General features: G+C 45.2%; 1 protein-coding gene across 1 annotated transcript in view; it reads right to left on the bottom strand.

The window, feature by feature from the left end:
- The window catches only part of CHEK2 (checkpoint kinase 2), a 49513-nt gene extending 29087 nt beyond the window's left edge, over positions 1 to 20426 (bottom strand). Inside the window, exons 1-4 of the mRNA XM_036740911.1 lie at positions 20417 to 20426; positions 18095 to 18353; positions 12550 to 12674; positions 12288 to 12435 (exon numbers count right to left, since the gene is read on the bottom strand). Coding sequence (XP_036596806.1) covers positions 12288 to 12435; positions 12550 to 12674; positions 18095 to 18353 — 532 coding nt within the window. The 5' untranslated portion in view covers positions 20417 to 20426. The remainder of the gene's footprint in view (positions 1 to 12287; positions 12436 to 12549; positions 12675 to 18094; positions 18354 to 20416) is intronic.
- Positions 20427 to 20642: the final 216 nt, after the last annotated feature.

Here is a 20642-nt window from a genome sequence, read left to right as displayed (position 1 = left end):
GACAGAGCTTGAGCTGGGCCTTAAAGAAGAAAGGAGCTCTATAAGGAAAAGGTAAAGAAATGAGTAGGCAGGGAGATGGTGCCATAGGGCACAGAGCTCGGGGCCTAGAGTCAGGAAGGCCAGAGACCAAATCTGGCTTCAGACACTTGACCCACAGTAAGTCATTTGAACCTGTTTGCCTCAGTTTCCTCATCTGTAAAATAAGCTGAAGAAGGAAAGGGCAAACCACTCCAGTATCTCTGTCTACCAGGCAACAGGTGATGTAGAAACTGAAGGCCAGGGATGAGGATATACATAAACACAGACACACACACATATGCATACACACGTGAACCACATCAAGATGGCAGTCAAGTCCATGGAAGCTGATGAGTTTACAAAGAGTACAGAGAGAAGAGGAGAGGACAGGCCCTCAAGGAACATAAGCAGTTAGAGTTCATGATATGAGCAATAGAGACAGAAAAGAGGAGAGCCAGGGGAAAGCAGGGTCACAAAAACCCAGGGAAGAGAAGATTAGCCTGGCTGCTCAATGGTGGGCTATTAGGGTCAAATGCAGCAATGAAGCCAAGAAGTATCAGGATGGAGAAGAGGAAAAATCTTCAAGAGATCACTGCTAACTCTGAAGACAGCAGACAAGTTGGTAAGGGCTGAAGACAAGGGAGGAAGGAGCTGGAGGCATCCAGTATGGACACTTTTGCAAGAAAAAGGGGAAAGGGAGAAGACATACAGGATAAAAGCTTGAGGGGGGTTAGCAAAGAGATCAGAAAAAACCGGTAGCTAATATGTTAGATCTCTTCAAAGGATGGATGAGACTACCTTGGTTTGAACCCAGAGGGTTTGAAGGCAGCAGGGAAGAAACTAGGTGACAGAGGGAGATTGAAGAATAAAGAAAGGGAGGGAAATGACTGAAGATTCAAACTGCTAAGAAGACAGGAGGGGAATGGGCTCAAGTGCTTATGTACAGAGGGTTGGCCTTGGGAAGAAGGGCCATCTTTTTGTCACTGATGGAGGGAAGGAGGGGAGTAGAGGACGATGTTTGGGAGTTCTGCAATGAAGAGAATGAGAGAAGATGAAACTCATATCGATCGAATGGGATCCATTTTTTCCAGTGAAATAAACAGCAAGGTCCTCGATGGAAAGCAGGGAGGAAAAGGAATGGGGGGCTGGGGAAGGGAAGATATTTGAGACAGCTTCTACACACATTAAGATGGAAATCAATCAGGGAGGAATAAACAGACCACCTGCTACTCACGGGGAGGGCCCAGCTGAGGCCAGATAACACGGAACTGTGATGGAGCCAGTCAATACAGTTGTGAGAATTCCTGAAAAAGCTACAGTATGTGGAGATACTGGGGTATTCCTGGGCTTTAAGAAATGAGTGTTTCAGAGAAAACTGGGAAGATTCAAGACAACTGATGCAAAGCACATCAATAACAAATACAAATGTTTACAAAGTAGATAAATGCAGAAGAGTTTGGGAGGGAGGGCACTGGCCACTGGGGGCATTGGGAAAGGATTTGTGCAGAAGATGGCACAGGAACTAGGCCTTAAAGCGGAGAAGAGCTCTATAAGGCAGAGGTAAGGGAATAGTATTCATTGGTATTCACTCCAGGCACAGGGAAGGACCAGGGCAAAGGTCCTCCACTGAACAAGAGACCATACGATTCTATCTACGTACTTTCACTGTAGCATGGAAATCTAATTCAGAGTCACAAAAATCTAAAGACAGTCCCAGGCACGAGTTAGCTACAGAAACACTGCACTCATCTCATCACAGAAAAGGGAAGGGGCTGCAAGGGCAGAGCATTGTCAAATAAAATCTTGGAACTGGACTTTCTGCTTAATTTTTCTTTTTTAATTTAAAGGGAAGGTTAAATCAGTGAGGGCAAGGGATTGACTATGATGGTAAAAAAAACAAAAGGGGCAGGGAAGGCATCAAAGAACTTTTTTCCACAAAAATCAAACTTAGAAAACACCTTTGTCCAAAGATCTCAATGACCACTTTGAAATATATGCGACTATCCTGGCAAGTGTTATACTGAACTAGCATTAGTAACTCCATCTTGCTCTCATCCACCATTTTGTGAAGTTAAATTCCAATTTCTTCTAAGTCATCTGATCTCGGGAAAGCCCCAAGACTACTTCCCCTTCCTCACCTCAGTGTCTCCCAATCCACTCCGCCAAAAAAGGAACATGGTGGCTCAATCCCTACATGCTCCTTTTTTATTCCCTTTAACTATATATTAACTGCGTAGAAGACAAGGTTGGAGGTCCTCATGCCAACCAAGAGCCTTGGACCCAATTTCATTTTGCAATCATGTGACTTACTAAATAAATCGTTGTCTGGATGAGTCTCAGAATCTTCATTTCCCCATAAGACTAGTGAACGTGTGTTAACATTTCTCCAAGTTCTAGCCACTGTGTGCTCCTAGAAATCTAGGCAGGAATACATTTTGTAAAGTAAAGCACAAGTTAATACGTACACTTGCAAGTTTGTACGTTATGACCAAGTGCTGGCTAAGAAGGAAGAATTACTGAGACGGCACGATCAGAGGAGCAGAGATTGAGGAGCACTTCAAAGGGACCTTGGAAGATCTCATCTAGTCCAACGTCTTCATTTAACAGATGAGGAAACTGAGCCCAAGAAGGCTGAACTGACTTGTTTCTGGTCACCCAGGGAGCGAGATGCTGAGTCATGATTTCAACTTGGATCAGGCTTCAACCCCAAAGGTCTTTCCACTGTCCCCTTCTACTTCTCTGCGGTTCTATTACACTTACCCAAAAACCTAAACCACAGAACAAAGAACTCCCAATCTGAGGACACTTAAGAAAGCCAAATTCCAATATTGTTAATAACCAATGTGGGTCTCGGCCAACACCCTTCTCTCAGCAGGGAAGTGAGACATCATGAAAACTACATATGACGACACTACAAATGCCTTCTGTACAGTCAGATGAGATCGTGGGATCAGCCGGTTTGCCTTAACTGTTTTGTTATCAGAGGCCTGCTTTCATCTGTTAGGCCCCTCTCTCATTTCATAGATGAGGCCAATGAAGGTTGGAAAGTAGAAGAGACTTGCCCAGGGTCATATGGATGGGAGCGGGAACTTAGCTTGTCCAGCTTCTCTTCATTACCCAGCCAAGCTCTTCAGGGCTCCTAAGGTGAGTCTGGTGAATCAAGCAGTTGGAAGCACTTTTCCCAGGCTGAAAATAAACTCACCTTAAATGACAACTGGACTTAGAAAAATGTCATTTTGTGTTTGGGACGAAAGAAATAAAAGAAACATACTGACCTGTGATTTACAAGTCTTCTTTCCCAAGAAGGTGAAGCTGTGTCTTCACTACTTCCTTAAACCCTAAATTGTCACATAGGCATAAAAATGGCCATTTTTCTGTTTCATAGGAAGGAAACAATTGGCATCTATCAAACATTCAGAGAGGAATTAACACCAGCACTAAATAAATGGTTTGCAAAAATAAAAGATGCATCCTACCAAACTCCTGTGAGAAAATCAGGTCCTGTTATCACTAATCCAAAAAATGCTGAATAAAAAATTGGCCAAGATGGGGCAGCTAGGTAGTGCAGTGAGTACAGCACTACTCCTGGAGTCAGGAGGACCTGAGTTCAAATCCGGCCTCAGACACTTGACACACTTACTAGCTGTGTGACCTTGGGCAAGTCACTTAACCCCAATTGCCCTGCCTTCCCCCCTGCCAAAAAAAAAATTGGCCAAGAGATTACAGCAATATATTAAAGAGAATGTATATTAGGACCAACTTGGATTTATGTCAGGAATGCAGAGGTGAAGTCAACATTAGGAAAACTATTAACAATAGACCATATAAATTTTTTAAAAAATTTTAATCATCATTAGATAAAAATGCAAAAAAGGCATATGTAAAATATTATATCCATTTATGGTAAAAAAAAAAATTATGAATTATGGCTAAGATGGCTGCCAGAAGGAGAGGCAGAAGACCCAACTCTCACATACCTACTTTGGCAAAACCAGACCAAAGAGGGATCAAGAAATCTGATGAGAAGCTCTAGGAAATGACTTCTTTCACTTCACATCTGCAAAAAAAATAGCCCACCCTCTACCCCATCAAAGCTACACCCAGGAAAAGACAGCCTTCCAACACAGTCTGTGATTGGACACACATGGAGCCAGCAGTGCTGTGTATCCAGAAGAAAGGCCCACAGCAGTCAGAAAACCACAGGCAGCAACAACAACCAGTTGTGCTGTCACAGGCCTCAGGGCAGGTCACTCATTCTCTGTCCTGAGACACCAGATGGCTCCAAAGAGCCAAGCACTCCAAAAGATCCAGGATGGCTAAAGTCTGGGGGCGGGGGTCACCCAAGGTGGTGACAATAAGGAGGTTCAACTATCTCATCTCTGGTAGAAAGCCCCGATTCAGGAACTAAAGCTGAAAAGATGAGCAAATCAAAGAGAACACTACCCAGCATCAAAAATGACAGTAAATTTAACTCACTAAAAAGTATAAGCAAAGATTCAGAGGAAAAACTAAATTTTCCACAAGTACTAAATGAAAACTAAACAAGTAATAAAAAAATTTTTTTAAAGCTCTGAAGAATTAAAAAGAGAACAGCTTACAAGAGCGTAAACCTAACCCAAGAAATGAATCCTCGGAAAACTAAAGTTCACCAAACAGAAATCAATGCTCCATGAGAGAAAAAAAAATCACAAAATCGTAAGATTGAAAATATATATATACATATAATTTATCTGATATCAAAAACAACTGACCTGGAAAATAGAATCACTGGACTCCCTGAAAGCTGTGATTTAAAAAAAAAAAAAGCCTGGACACTCCATCTCAAGTATTCATTTGATGAACCTCACTCTTAATTGAAATAGACAAATGAGAGTTGATGAAAGATACACACACAGACACTGATGCACAGAAACACACACACACGCACAAGAGTTTGGTGTAGAAATATCAGTCAACAGGGAAATGAGCAGGGATGGAAGAAAAGAGGAGAGGACAATACCAGAAGACAAGAGTCCCAAGTAAAACAAACTTCCTATTCCTGAAGGGTAGATTAAAAAGAAAAGGATTAAGAAGAAAGGGGAAAAAAGAAAAGAACCAGATTCTAAGAGTGTGCCTTTGCTTGATTCAGACATGGGAGAATGGAGAAACAAACTGATGTACAGAAGTGATTTTTTAAATTATTTATTATTGTGTTATTTTTAGGTACTAATTCATTGAAAGAAATACAAAAAAAGGCAATTTGAGAAACTACAAACCCTGGGTTGTACAAATTAACATAGGGTGAAAGGGGAAGGCTCAGGAGCGCATTTTATAAAAGGATAAACCAGCTTTGAAAGACTTCAGAACTTTGGTCAGAGGCCCTCTGATACCACCCGCTCTCCCACCTCCTGACAGAGATGATGGATGGGCACAGAGGAGCAGACACACCCCTCTGGGCATGGCCCCTGGATGGACATACTTTGCTTGACTCTCCTTATTTCTTACAAAGGATTTTTTTTCTACTTTTTTAAATATCAATTTATTAAGTGAGGAGAGGTTAGGAGTAGTGATACCAAAAAAAGAAGGCTATTGCACCCCTTTTTCAAATGCACAGAAAAGAACAGAAAGAAGGTTAGAAGGAAGCACTGACAGGTTTTGAAAATCATGAGATTTGGAATTTCATGTGGAATCTTCTTTTTTGTGTTCCATGGGTATTAGAAATGCTCTCTTTTTTTTTGGTGTCAAGGTTCAGAATAAAAAAATAAAAATATCACAAAGCACAGACATGGGGGCGGCTAGGTGGCAAAATGGATAGAGCACTGGCCCTGGAGTTAGGAGTACCTCAGTTCAAATTTGGCCTCAGACACTTGACACTTACGAGCTATGTGATCCTGGGCAAGTCATTTAACTCTGATTGCCTTGCAAAAAAAAAAAGCACACACATAAAAACCAGCTTTCCTTAAAAAGGCAAATTACATTTGTAATGAAATAACACTCGGACATCTTTCCAATACCACTCTTACTTGATATGGTTCTAGGGATGCTAAATATTACAATAAGATAAAGTAATTGAAGGAATAGCACCGGCAAAAAAGAAAATAAAATTCTCACTTTTTGCAAGATAATAGAATGGTTTACTCAGAGAATGTTAGAGATGGAACCAAAAATTAATGGAAACAATTACTAGCATTAGTAAAGTAGTAGAACATAAACTAAAAAAAAAAAACAAACTCAAAACCAGACTTTCTATTAACCAACAAAACCCATGGGGAAGAAATAGAAAAAGAAATTCCATTTAAAATAACTACAGAATGTATAAAATCCCTGGGAATCCAGCTACCAAGAAACACATAGGAATTACAAAATATAAAATATTAGAAATACAACTAAAAAACCACTCTCAACAGACATAGAGTTAAATAATTGCATAAGCTTCTACATTAAGGGATCGAAGGGCTTGGAATATGATATTCCAGAGGTCAATGGAGCTAGGATTAAAACCAAGAATCACCTACGCAGCAAAACTGAGTATAACGCTCCAAGGCAAAATACGGATTTTCAATAAAATAGAGGATGTTCAAGCTTTCTCAATGAAAAGACCAGAGCTGAATAAAAAATTTGACTTTCAAATACAAGAATCAAAAGAAGCATGAAAAGGTAAACAAGAGAGAATTCATAAGGGACTTACTAAAGTTGAACTGTTTTGTTTACATTCCTACATGGAAAGATGATGTGTGTAATTCATGAGACATTTCTCAGTATTAAGGGAGTTGAAGGGAATATAGACAGAGGGCGCAGAATGAGTTGAATATGAAGGGATGATCTTTAAAAAAATGAAATAAATTTAAGGGGTGAGAGAGGAATATATTGAGAGAAGGAGAAAGGGAGAGATAGAATGGGGTAAATTATCTCACATAAAAGTGGCAAGAAAAAGGCAGTTCTGTTGGAAGGGAAGAGGGGGCAGGTGAGGGGGAATGAGTGAATCTTGCTCTCATCGGATTTGACTTGAGGAGGGAATAACATACACACTCAATTAGGTATCTTAGTCCACGGGAAAGTAAGGGGAAGGGGATAAGGATGATAGAAGGGAGGGCAGATAAGGGGAGGAGGTAATCAAAAGCAAACACTTTTGAAAAGGGACAGGGTCAAGTGAGAAAATTGAAAAAAGTGGGACAGGGGGGCGGAGCCAAGATGGCGGCTGGTAAGCACGGACTAGAGTGAGCTCCGTACCCGAGTCCCTCCAAAACCTATAAAAAATGGCTCTGAACCAATTCTAGAACGGCAGAACCCACAGAACAGCAGAGGGAAGCAGGGCTCCAGCCCAGGACGGCCTGGATGGTCTCTGGGTGAGGTCTATCCCGCAGGGAGCTGGGAGCTGGGAACGGAGTGGAGCAGAGCCCAGCCTGAGTGGCGTGGACGATCCAGACCAGAAACCGGGCAGAGGGGGCCCTAGCGCCCTGAATATGTGAGCTGCGGCAGTTACGAGACTTCTCAACCCACAAACACCAAAGACTGCTGAGAAGGTTAGTGGGAAAAGCTGCGGGAGTGGAAGGAGTTCGAGGTTCGGCTTCCAGCCCCGGGGGCAGTGGAGGTGGGGCAGCTACGGCTGCTGCTGCTTCCGGCTCCAGGCCCACCTGGTGGGAGGAATTAAGTGGCGGATCAGAGCAGGAGTGCAACAGCCTGCTGAAGATCTAAGCCCAGCCTGGACTGGGGGTTCTTGGGGAAGGAGGAGTGCGGGTCTGACAGAGCTGGCACCTCCCCCCCAAACGTGGAACATAGAACTCTGTAGTCTACAAGCAGTCATACCCCACTGAAAAACTCAAAGGTCAAGTTAGTTGGCTGGGATTATGGCCAGGCAGCGAAAACGCACCGATACTCAGTCTCAGACTCTGCATTCTTTCTTTGCTGACAAAGAAGACCAAAACATACAGACAGAAGAAATTAATAAAGTCAAAGAGCCTACAACAGAAACCTCCAAGAAAAACATGAACTGGTCCCAGGCTATGGAAGAGCTCAAAAAGGATTTGGAAAAGCAAGTTAGAGAAGTAGAGGAAAAATTGGGAAGAGAAATGAGAAGGATGCGAGAAAACCATGAAAAACAAGTCAATGACTTGCTAAAGGAGACCCAAAAAATACTGAAAAATACACTGAAGAAAACAACACCTTAAAAAACAGACTAACTCAAATGGCAAAAGAGCTCCAAAAAGCCAATGAGGAGAAGAATGCCTTGAAAGGCAGAATTAGCCAAATGGAAAAGGAGGTCCAAAAGACCACTGAAGAAAATACTACTTTAAAAATTAGATTGGAGCAAGTGGAAGCTAGTGACTTTATGAGAAACCAGGATATTATAAAACAGAACCAAAGGAATGAAAAAATGGAAGACAATGTGAAATATCTCCTTGGAAAAACCACTGACCTGGAAAATAGATCCAGGAGAGATAATTTAAAAATAATTGGACTACCTGAAAGCCATGATCAAAAAAAGAGCCTAGATACCATCTTTCAAGAAATTATGAAGGAGAAAAAAGGGGGACAGGATAGGATGGAAGGAAATATAGTTACCCTTTCACAACATGAGCATTGTGGAAGTGTTTTACATAATGATACATGTGTGATCTATATTGAATTGCTTGCCTTCCTAGGGAGGGTGAGTGAGAAGGGAAGAGGGGAGAGAATTTGAAACTCAAAGTTTTAAAAGCAGATGCTTAAAAAAAAGGGAGGGGGGTTTGCATACAGCTGGGAAACAAGACATATAGGGAATGGGGCATAGAAATCTATCCTGCACTACAAGAAAGTAAGGGGAAAAAGGATGGGGGGGAAGTGGGGTGAAAGAAGGGAGGGCTGACTGGGGAACGAGGCAATCAGAATATATGCCATCTTGGTTGGGGGGGAGATTAGAAATGGGGAGAAAATTTGTAACTCAAAATCTTGTAGAAATCAATGTTGAAAACTAAAATATTAAATAAAAATGATAAAAAAAAACCAAATAAAACTTAAAAAGAAATGTTTTTATATAAAACTACAAAAAAAAAAATTGCATAAAGACTAACTGTTCATTCTTCAGCCATGCAAATAAAATTAAAATGACGATGCTGGCTAAATCAATCGGCCGACTTAGTGCCATTCCAAACTACCTGTGATTTCTTTATAGAGTTAGAAAAAAAATAACAAAGTTCATCTGGAAGCATAAAAGGTCAAGCATCTCATGGGAAATAAAGAAGTGGAGGGGCAACAGTATCAGATCTGAAACCGAACTGTGCTACAAAGTAATAACGATCTAAATTCTGGGGTACCAGAGGAAAAAAATTTTAAGTTGACTAATGAAACAGATTCGATACACGAGACCTAGGGGACGACTGAGCACAATAGCCAAGTGTTTAATAAACTGAAGGATATTAACGCTGAGGACTGAAGTCGGTTTCTAGCTATGGCTCCAAAACGCTTTCTAGAAAAAGGCACTAAACCATATATATGCCCTCTGACCCAGACACTATCACTAAGCATATATCCCCAGAGGTCAAGGCAAGTGGCAAAGAACTGTTCAAAAATATTCATAGCAGCGCTTTAATAGCAAAGAACTAGAAACAAAGAGTGCCCATCAACTGGAGAATGCCTAAACAAGTTTTATTTTATTAATCCTGGAAGGAAACAAAAGGGACGGATTCAGAGAAACCTGGAGAAGACGGGTAAAATTGATGCAAAGTTAACTGAGCAAAACCAGAAAATAGCTTTGTGGATGCCTTAAGAACTCCCATGACTGCAGCAAGAGTGACGATGAAGCCTGCTTCCTGTCTCTTAGCAGAGAGGTGGGCTGGACGAGACATGGAGATGAGACCTAGACTTTCAGACGTGGTCGATGCAGGAATCTTTCTTTGTGACTTTATATATGTTTGTAATGGGGGAAGTTGGGAATTTCAGGAAGTTCAGAATATTGATAAGAAAAGAACAGAGCACCAACAAAACACTGAAAAATACACAGAAGAGAGCTGAAGAAGGTTCAGAAGGGGACATGAACAAGCGCGGCATTTTTGTTACTACTTTGTTAAATTCAATATATGTTTCTTTTTTTTTAAGGTCAGATCCATATACTTATTTTTTCACTTTTTTATTAAAATGTTCAATTTTTTTTTAAAGAAAGCTTTCAATGATATGGAACAAACTATAAAGTCTTCATGCCCTTTGACCCAATAATGTTACTTTGGGGAATACAGACCAAGGAAATAATCCACAAGGAAAAAGAGGAGCTGGTAGAAAGAGGTTCCTAACAATTATACGTAGAAACATAAAGCAGAAACAATCTAGGGGCCCACAACGAGGCAATGGCTAAGTGCACAGTGGGCATTTGACCACAATGGAATATCATAGCTATGAAAAACACCAACTCCTGAGAGGTCATGCCTCTATCTGGAATCTGGAAGGACAGATGATTTCCTCAGGGCAGGGGTTCCCTTTAGCTAACACATGCCCTCTATGACTTAAATTTGTCACCCTGCCTCTGAGATCATCCAGGCTCACCTTCCGACAACACATCAACAAACAAACATCTACTGTGCACCTACTATGTGCCAGGTAGTGTGGTAAGACAAGATCACTTATCCATTCCTATGCCCATATCTGATGCAGTCAGCCAGAGCCTGCTTTTCCTCACTGGCAAGTGCCTTCAGAAAGCCTGGGTTCTCCCCATAGCAGCCCTTTTGTGGCCACCCCTTGAGAAGGCCATCAACCGTCAGAAAGCCACCTCTCTCCTATCCTCTCGCTCTCTACGGCCAGGCTTCCGACCTCACCGTTCCACCAAAATGGCTCCCTCCAAAAGGACCAGTGATGCCCTCTTTCCCCTCCACCTCTCTGCAGCCTTGGGCACTGTCCATCACCACTTTCATCTGGTTCTTTCATCTTCTTTCCAGGTTTTTGTGACCCTTCTCTTTGCCAGATCTTCATCCAGGTCACGTTTGTTAATGATGGGTGTCCCCCAAGGCTCAGTCCTGGGGCCTCTCCTCTCCTCCATATTTCACTGGCTGATCTTATCAGCTCCCATGGGCTCAAATGTTATCTCTATGCTGATTATTCTCAGATCGATTTACTCAGCCCTAACCTTTCTGCTCACCTCCAATCTCATAACTCCGAATGCCTACTGGACATCTCAAACTTAGCTTGGACATCTTACATTCATCCTGTCCAGAACTGAACTCATTATCTTCCCCCTTAAGACTCCTCAGCCCTTCTCTATTACCATAGAGGATACTACCATCCTCCCAGTCCCCCCAGCTCAAAACCTAGGGGTCATCCTGGACTCCTCGCTCCCTCTCACAGTCTTCTCACCCCATATCCAAGCTGATGTCAAGACCTGTGGATTTCAACTCTGCAGCATCTCTCAAATACACTCCCTACTCTCCTCTGCCCCCACCCTGGTCCAGGTCCTCATCACCTCTTACCTCAAAGACTGCAAGAGATGCTGGGGGTGGGGGGAAAGAGTTGTTGCCCGCCTCAAGTCTCTCCCCACTCCAATATATCCTCCATTCAGTGAAAGTGATTTTTCTAAAGAGCAGACCTGAACACAACACCCTCCCTATTCAATAAACTCCAGTGGCTTCCCTATCACTTGCAGAATCAAATAAAAAATCCTGTTTGGCATTCAAAGCCCTTCTACCTTTCCAGCCTTCTTACACCTTCCTCCCTCCATCCCATGTGCTCTTCATCCAATGAGCTGGAGCTCTTTGCTGTTCCTCCATCCCTCAGCTCTGGGCATTCTCCCTGGCCGTCCCATGCCTGGAGTGCTCTCCCTCCTCATCTCGGCCTCCTGGCTTCAAGTCCCAGCTAAAATCCCACCTTCTACAGGAAGCTTTTCATGCTCCCTTTTAATGTGGGTGCCTTCCCACCGTTAATTATCTCCAGTCTAACCTATTTCTTGTTTGTTCTAGATGTCTGCAGGCTGTCTCCACCATTCAATTAGGAGCTCCTTGAGGGCAGGGGCTGTCTTTTTGCCTTTCTTTGTATCCCCAGCACTTAGCACAGTGCCTGGCACACAGTAGGGACCTAATACATGTTTACTGACTATGGTGAAGAATCACTGACTTTAATGGAAAGCTGAATTAAGAACACGGTAAATTTAAAAAGCAGGGCATAAAATATTCAGTGCACACCGGCATCTTGGTAAAGACACCTCTAGGAACACACACAAAGACCAAAATAAGAAAACTTATGATAAATAACAGTCCAAAGGGTCTCTTTCTCCTCTTGGTAAAATGAAGTCCACATGGTCAAAGCAATATAAGCCTGCGAGCCAGGATTACCTTTGTTGGTGGGCACGGACAGGGCGATCTCAGAGTTGTTACTCAGTGGCAATCGCTTTTCTTTCCCAACTAGCTCTCGGTTCACAAAGGTCCCATTCCCGCTGTGGTCTTCGATATAGGCTATGTAAGAGTTCTTGGGCCCTTTTTCCTAAAATGGAAAAGACGGTTAAGGGAGGAAGGGGGGACACCACAAGGGACAAATCTAGGAATCCCAAAGACAGAAGACAGGCTCTGGGCCAAAAGCCCGGGCCAAGGGACCCACCCGGAAAATCCGGAAGTGTTTCTTGCTATACGTTCGGTATTTGTCAGTTTTTTTAAGCCCAGGGTTGTCAAAGCTGTATTCACACCTTCGATCTCGGCCGAACCAGTACTCATTCTCCACACAATCTGGAATCCAAAGAAAACATCGTGACCTCTTCCTTCCCACATCTTGGAAACAGAGAATGAAAAGTGGAGTTCTGTTAAGAGGTATTTTTTTAAGAACAATCCAGTGAATGTATGTTTTAATTTACTTTGAAAAAAAAAAAAAGATTGTGTTTGTTACCCAGATAAGCCTCAAAGATTTTAGGCCAGCCAGGGGCTCTTAGCCTGGGGTCTGTGACCTTTTTTTTAAAACATATTTTGATTACTGGTTTTCTGCCCAACTGATTTCCTTTGTAATTGTGTGTATTTTATTTTGGACATTTTAAAACATTATTCTCAGAAGTGGTCCGCAGGTTTCACAAGCTCACACATCTGCCAAAGGGATCCAGGACACAAAAAGGCCTAAGAGCCCCTATTTTACACCTCACTTGCAAGTGTGTTTTTAAGAAAATAAAACATCATGAAAAGTTGTTGCTTTTTTAAATTTATTGTTAAGCCAAACATTTCTCTACCTTGGTTCATGCAGTCTATATTTACCTTGCTAGCTATGAGATGCACTTGAGAATGGCCGTGATTACAGCATTCAAACTTGCCGCTCGGCTCCTCTCAGCAATGCAAGGTTCAAAGACAGCTCCAAAAGACTCATGATGGAAAAAGCTATGCACATCCAGAGAAAGAATTACGGAGTCTGAATGCAGATTGAGGCAAACTATTGGGTCTCTTTTTTTTCCTTCTTTTTTGGTTTCGTTTCTTCTTTCTCATGATTCATTCCATTGGTTATGATTCTTCTTTACAACTGGCCTATTATGTAAATAAGTTCAATGTGAAGGTATATGTAGAACCTACATTGGATTACATGCTGTCTTGGAGGGAGGGGAGAGAGGGAAGGAGAGAAAATTTGGAACCTAAAAATCTATGGAACTGAGTATTGTAAACTAAAAATAAAAAATAAATTTATAATTAAAAAAAAATAAACTCGCCCCTCATTGAGGAACAGCTCACTGGCCCGGCCCTCCCCTCCCCCTCTTCTGATACAGGTACAATTCTTTGCAAGGGATTCACTGTTTACATTCCACCTGTTTGGTTGCAATGGAAGTTTGTCAAAAGACAGACGCCAAGGACCCAAAGACCTCTTCTTGGTGGCAAAATGGCAAATAAAAACTGGCCCCTTCGCCAGACACTTTGGTGCAAGTTTTTCTTTGTCACACAAGAGTAGTCCATGGCAGAGGGAGGCGGAGAGGTGGTGGAGAGGTGGGATACCATGGGGCAATGGCTACTTTGGAAAAAAAAAAAATAACACAGGTGGCACCAGTTTTCATAAATGGGGAACAGGAAGGTAAACACTGAGCTGGGGAGAGGACAGGGTAAGCTGTGCTTGGAAGCCTGCAGAGAAGGCCAGAGGCTCAGAGCCCACTCCTCCTCAGCTCATCTTGGACAAAGCGGGGAGCTTTAAGTGGCGGCTCAAAGGAGTTGCTGCTCCACACTCTTCTCCTTATGCCCCAACCCACCCCGAGTTCCACCATCCCCCTCAGCACATGGTTCCCACCTCAGCTGCCAAAGCAAAGTTGCTCCCCTGTTCTAAAGCCGTCTGGGGCTCCCCAGTGGGGCACTTCCCATCCTTCACAAACTAGGCCCAGAACACACTCCATTGCTCCCCTTCCCACACTTGGAGTACAGGCCCCAGTGGGCACACAGGAAACACTCCTCTGCTTCCTCCTCCGCCTGAGGCCTTTCCTGTCCTTGATTCTGCTGACTGAATGCACACAGCATCACATCATGTAGGTCCCCTTGTGGTTCCCCTAAATCTCCCACCTGCTGCCTCTAACTGTACAGGAACCTACACAGAGCTCCTGGATTCCTAGAGGAAGCCTTTCCCACCATCCTGCCAGCCTATGGTGCCTCCCCCTAGAGTGTCCTTTCATCCTCTCTGAGACCCCTCCCCCCAGAGCGACCTTCCATCCTCTCTGAGGCCCCTCCCCCAGAGTGACTTTCCATCCTCTCTGTGGCCCCTCCCCCCAGGGTGACCTTCCATCCCCTCTGAGGCTTGTACAAACCCATTCATTTAAGCTTATTTCCCCCATTAAAGCTCCCTGACGTCAGGTCCTGGTTTTGCCTTTATATATAATCTCAGCATTTAACACAGTGCCTGGCAAGGAGGAAGCATCTGAGAATTGCTCACTGACTGGCTCTAAGTGCCTGATCATAAGCTCCCTGAGGGCAGGGATTAGGTCATTTTTGTTTCTCCAGAGCCCGACCCACTGGCAGCTGCTTCATTAAGGCTTGTGGATTCATGATGGGCAGGGGAAGGGGGCAAGGGTATGGAGCTGCAGGACCTAGGAAGAGTGGCATTCAATGATTCTGTGGGACCTTCCTGCCCGCAATCTCTGATCCTAGAAGCTTGCCACATTTAAGAACCAAGTCATCTACAGGACTTAACCTGGGCCTGGGATCCCATCCCCCCTCAGGGTCTTCAGAGCCAAAACAAAGGGGAGGTGAGAAGGGCCAAGGAATGGCCCAACCCACAGAGGACACCACAATGGCAGACCTGGGACTGAGAACTAAAGCCAGCCCAAGTCCCTCCCTCATTTTACTAAGGAAGAAACAGGCTGAAGAGACTTCACCCAGGGTCTCACAGGGAAGACAAGGATTTGAAGCCAAATTATTGGGGTCTCATTGCAATACATGCAGGGGACAATCAGAGGGACACTTGGTTAATCTTTATTACTTGTCCAAAATGCCCATTTTTTACACTAGAGAACTCTATTCTCCAGGACAGGTATCTCCCTCATGATAATACAAGGTATTATGGTCTGGTAGAGAAAGTAGCAAACCTGCAGTCAGAAAGAGCTGGGTTCAAGTCCCACCGAGACCATTTAGGAGCTAGGAGACCTTGGGCCCCTGTGGGGGAGCAGGCCCCAGGGGCAAAATCCTATGTCTTCAATGCACTGACATAAGCTAAGGTCTGTGGATGATGGCAAAGGGCCCCATGGACTGCAGCGCTGTAGGATGAAAGCTTGTAAACCTTGTCCAGGGTCCTGTCTGGCCCCGGCTTCCCCCAATCTCTGCTGCTCGTGCCCTACCTTCAGGGATACGGAGGCCTAGGAGGATGCTCTGGCTCCCTCCCATTGTCCTATGTGTCTCCTTGTCAGTTCTATCATCATGTATCTAAACAACAGGTGCATCATCATCGTCAACGCTCACGAAGCGTCTACTGTGCGCCAGGCACTGTGCTAAGCGCTTTACAACTATCTCCACTGATCCTCAAGGAAGGAGGTGTTGTAATTCCCATTTTACAGTTGAGGAAACTGAGGCAGACAGAGGTTATTACGTGACTGCCCAGGATCACACAGCTACTAGGTGCCTCCAGGCCCAGCCCTCTATCCCCTGGACCACCTCAATGATACAAGCACAACCTCCTAGACCCCTTCACCTCTTCCTCAGACCTCTGAGCAGCAATGCCCCTCCACCTTATCGCCCACCCTTCCTTTAAGAAGCTCTCTCCTCCCTGGATCCCTCCACCCAAACTTCAGCTCCTCTTTCATGTCTACACCTTCTCTTCCAGCCTCCTAAGTGTGGGTGTTTCTCCTGAGGCCCAGTCTTCCAATCTCTATCTGCCCATTCTGTCTCCCTCTTCCTTCCCCATCCTGTGCTCCTCCCCTGCCCGCACCGCCCCCAATACCTATTCCATTTTTAATGGGCCTCTTAGTTCGAGCTTATGTCCAAATCTCCTCTGGGCTCCAGGCACTAGGCAAGGCCTCCTGAGAGGCAGCCTCTGAAGGCCTCTGTCCCCTCCAAGCTTTTCATTTCCCTTTTCTAAACCTTGGCTTCTTCAAATGTAAAATGTCACTGCCTGCCTTACAGAGAGTTGTGGGAAAAGCCCCAAGCAATTGTTCAAGGACAGCCCAGTGCCTGGTGCTAGGGCTGGGAGAGTCACTATTATTGGGTGGAAGCCAGGCAAAGGGGAAAGAATGAGGAACTTGAGTGTTAAACGGTAAACCTCAGGGAGGACTGGTCCTGACTGGGCAGGGGGCCAATCACTTCTGTCTGAGGCTCAGGTGACTGAGTCCTGGAGCTCGAGGAGGAGTGGGGTTTGCCGTGGGGGAAGGGATATTGATGAAATCACTGACCCTCTCGAAGGTCCTACTGCCCTTCAAATTCAACCTGTGATTCACCCACCGCACACCCCTACAGGAAGGAAATGCTTTATTGAGAACCTACTATGTGCCAGGCACTTTGCATATATGATCTCATTTGATGCTATTATGACCCCGTATTAGCAAAGCAATAAACACGACATAGACCATAACTGTCAAAATGCCTATGTAGTTCTGTATCACAAAATATAAGAGACTCTCCATATAGAAGGTAGAAGTAAACCATTTATTCAGACACTAAAGAATCAGATCCGGAAACCAATGAGCCCAATTCATCACAGCAGCGAACCACTCCATCCCATAACCTTCTGCCTCCTGCTGGGGCCTTGCCACCAACAATCACTCACAGCACAGCACAGCACAGCACATATCAGCTCTTTCCCTCAGCTCTAACTGCTCTATTTCCTGTGACACACTTCCTTTTCCTCTCATCAAGCTCCTCCCAACACATGTGACTTAGGTTTCCTGTGACATGAGCAGGTCACATGGCCTATTAATGGATGGGAAAGATCTTCAAATCTAAATTGTCATTACAGACCCCCATTTCACAGTTGGGGAAACCAAGGCAAACAAAGGTGACGTGACTTACCCAGGGTCACCCGGATAGTCAGGTCTGAGGTCTTCCTGGCCCCAGGCTCAACACTGTACCCACTGAGCCACCTAGCTGCTCTCACAACAAATAGGTGATGATGACCACCATTTTCTCAAACACCTATGCTCAAATTGGATACTCATCTTTGATCTGTCCTTCTCTTTTCCCTCCTACACCTCTAGGCAGACAGACATTCCCTAACAAGGGCTCTGCAGGTATCCATCTAAGCCCTCATCACTTGATGCCCTCGGGCCTGGATGACTCAACCACCACCACCACCAGCTAAAAGCTGGCCTCCCTGGCTTCAGTCTCTCCCCACTCTCATTTATCTGGTCCTGTTGAATAAGGTTCTCAACACATCACCCTCCTGGTCAAAAACCTTCAATGGCTCCCTATCACCAAAAGGACAAAGTAATACCTCTGCTCTTTAACTAGCTGCCTAGACATGATACCCCATCCTTTCCAAAAGCTGTCTTTGGAATAAGGATCACAACTGGAAGGCTGATGGTCCTCCCAGACCAGGGACCACCTATAATGACAACATGGATTTCATACCCAATTTCATCCGCAAATTGCTCCCAAAGCAGTAGGAGCTTAGCAGAGTTTTGGAGGACATATTTAAAAAAAAAAAAAGATTCTCCATCAAATAAACATTATGCTCTGCCCCACAGTCAGACTTTCTAGTCTTATGGTCTTACCAAGGTTAGAGAATCCATCCTCGAGAGCCCAGAGCCGACCCCAGGGCTGAGGGTCAAGTTCTTCTGGTTCCTGGTCCTCGGGAATAGAAGGAAGGTCCTGAGTAGGAACAGTGTCTAACGAACTGATGGTCCCTGAGCTGGAGTGGGATGTCTGACTGTGGGAGGTGCCAGAGGAGGAGCTGGAAGCATTCTGGGACTGGGACTGGGACTGGGAGGCGCTATGCGACTGCTGCGAGTCACCTCCTGTCTCACGGGACATCTTTGCTTCAAAAGAAAGTGAAAAGCAGCAAATGAGACTGGGTGCCCAAGACTTGGATAACTAGTGATGTGGGAGAGTTTCAGCTGTCAAAGGCTAGCATGCAAATCCAGACAAAAAAAGAAACTTTCGAGCAAAACACGAACTGTAAAATTAAATTCCTTGAGACTTGGAATTAGGATTAGTCACGTAACCAAGGTCAGCATTAGTACTATAAGGACAAAAATAATAGCAAATTAGGATAACATAAGAAAAGATAATAGCTGGCGTTTGTATAACGCTTTAAGATTTGCAAAGCGCTCCACAGATACTAATTTTATCCTCAAAACAACTGTAGACAGCGGCAGATACTATTATTACTTCCATCTCACAGATGAGGAAACTGAGGCAAGCAGAGGAAGTGATTTGCCCAGAGCCACACAGCTAGTAAGTGTCTGAGGCTGGATTTGAACTCGGGTCTTCCTGACACCAGGCCTGGCTCTCTATTTAATGACCCACCAAGCCTCTACAGCCTACCCAAATTGGCTGACCTATCCTTCTCCATCTTCAAGATTTCATTTCCTACCTCAGGACTTTGACCCAAGCTACCTTCCATCCCTGGAATACTCTCCTTGCTGTCATGTGCTTCATAAAGTCCCTAGTTCCCTTCCCAGAAGAAGAGGTCCTTCCAGTTGCTAACACCCCCATACCCCCACCCCCCACATCTTACTTTGCTTCTACTTTGTAAAAAATTTGTATTTAATTGTATATAGACATCTTGCTCAAGCTAGGAGAAGCTCCTCGAGGGCAGACTGTTCAGTTTATCGTCCAGCAGTGGCCAGAATAAAACATCCTTAATAAATGCTAAGAATACTTTTGACACTAAATTATTGACAATATGGCCATGTAACCTTTTAATAAGGAAGTAAATCCAAACACTTCTTTCAAGCTCTCAAATCCCTTCTAAAACATAAAAAGATAAAGCTGGAAGGGGCCTTTAGAGATAATTTAGTAAAAGACTTTTTAAATCTTAGAGCGTTATGAAGATGCAAATTCCCCTCTCTGCTCTCCCCTTGTTTCTCACAAACCCTACACTCAGATTACTCTCCCAGGGCAGCTTCTCAAACAGTTCAGGTCTACTTTGTTTCCATTCAGCTAGACCAGTTTTGAAAAGGGTCGTTTTAAAAACAGCCAAGAGCAGACAGATGGCTGAACTTGGGTCCTTCCTCTCTGCCAGGTGACAGAATTCCTTCAAAAGGGGTCTCTCCTGATGTTCCCAAGAGGGCAGTTGTTCTCTCTCCTCTCTCCACCCCACCCATCTCTCTCCCCTGTCAATCTCTCTGTCTCCCCCAGCAATATCTCTCTCCCTCCAATCTCTCTCCCGTCTCTGTCTCTGCCTGTGTCTGTCTCTTTCTCTCTCTCCCCCGTCACTATCCCCCTCTCTCCGCCCCCACCACGTCAATATCCCCTTCTCTTTCCCCGCCCCATGTGTCCTCTCTCCCATGTGTCTCTCCCTGCCTTTCTCTTTCCCCACCCCGCCCCCATCCCAGCCCCTCCCTCGCCCTTTCAGCCCCTTGCTCCCCTCCCCCAGGGCACGGAGGGAGGACACGTCTCAGCCTGTCTCTGCCCGGGGGCCGCCCCCCACCCCAGCCCCCTGCCTCACTCCACAAACGCTCGGGCGCCGGAACACGGAGGGTCGATTACCGCCGCTGCCGGCGCCCGTCCGCTCGGTCACGGCCCAGGGCGAGGGCCGCCCTTCAGCTTGGCCCTCGGGGAAGTGGCAGTGCGGCCTGAGGATGCTGCCTGAGGCCCCGCATCTGGGAAAGAGAGGACGGAGCCAATGCCCAGGCGAGCCCGGGACACCGGCAGTCCATTTCACAGACGGTCAGACTGAGGCCTCGCTCTGAGGGGGGAGTCGGCGGGGGCACCGTGGCCAGCGAGTGGGCTTCTCCCCGCTTATCTGGATACAGGCAGGCCCAGGGACCGCTGGAGGACCGCGGCGACCGGGCGCTGGTCCCAGGGCGCACCAGGCTCACCGGGGGAAGGAAGGCCGGCCCCAGGGCACCAGCCGCAGAATCCTGACTCACCCCGCTCCCTGCTCATCCAAACCTGCACTGAGCTCCCGAGCCCGAGGCATAGGCTCGCGCGAAAGGCTCAGGTACAAAACCCACCAATCAGCGATCCGAAAGAGACACAGACCTTCTCTCCGACCAATTAGAAGCTCGCCGGATACGGAAAGGCCAGGCCGCAAAGCCTGCTGGGCCTTGTAGTCTGGGAAGACCTCACCGCATCAGATCTCGGGACCCTCGGCTC

The sequence above is a fragment of the Trichosurus vulpecula genome, chromosome 1 (assembly GCF_011100635.1).
Source record: "Trichosurus vulpecula isolate mTriVul1 chromosome 1, mTriVul1.pri, whole genome shotgun sequence".
NCBI classification, from domain to species: Eukaryota; Metazoa; Chordata; class Mammalia; order Diprotodontia; family Phalangeridae; genus Trichosurus; species Trichosurus vulpecula.
Note: the sequence above shows the minus strand (reverse complement) of the source record. Positions and strands in the feature narration are given on the sequence as shown.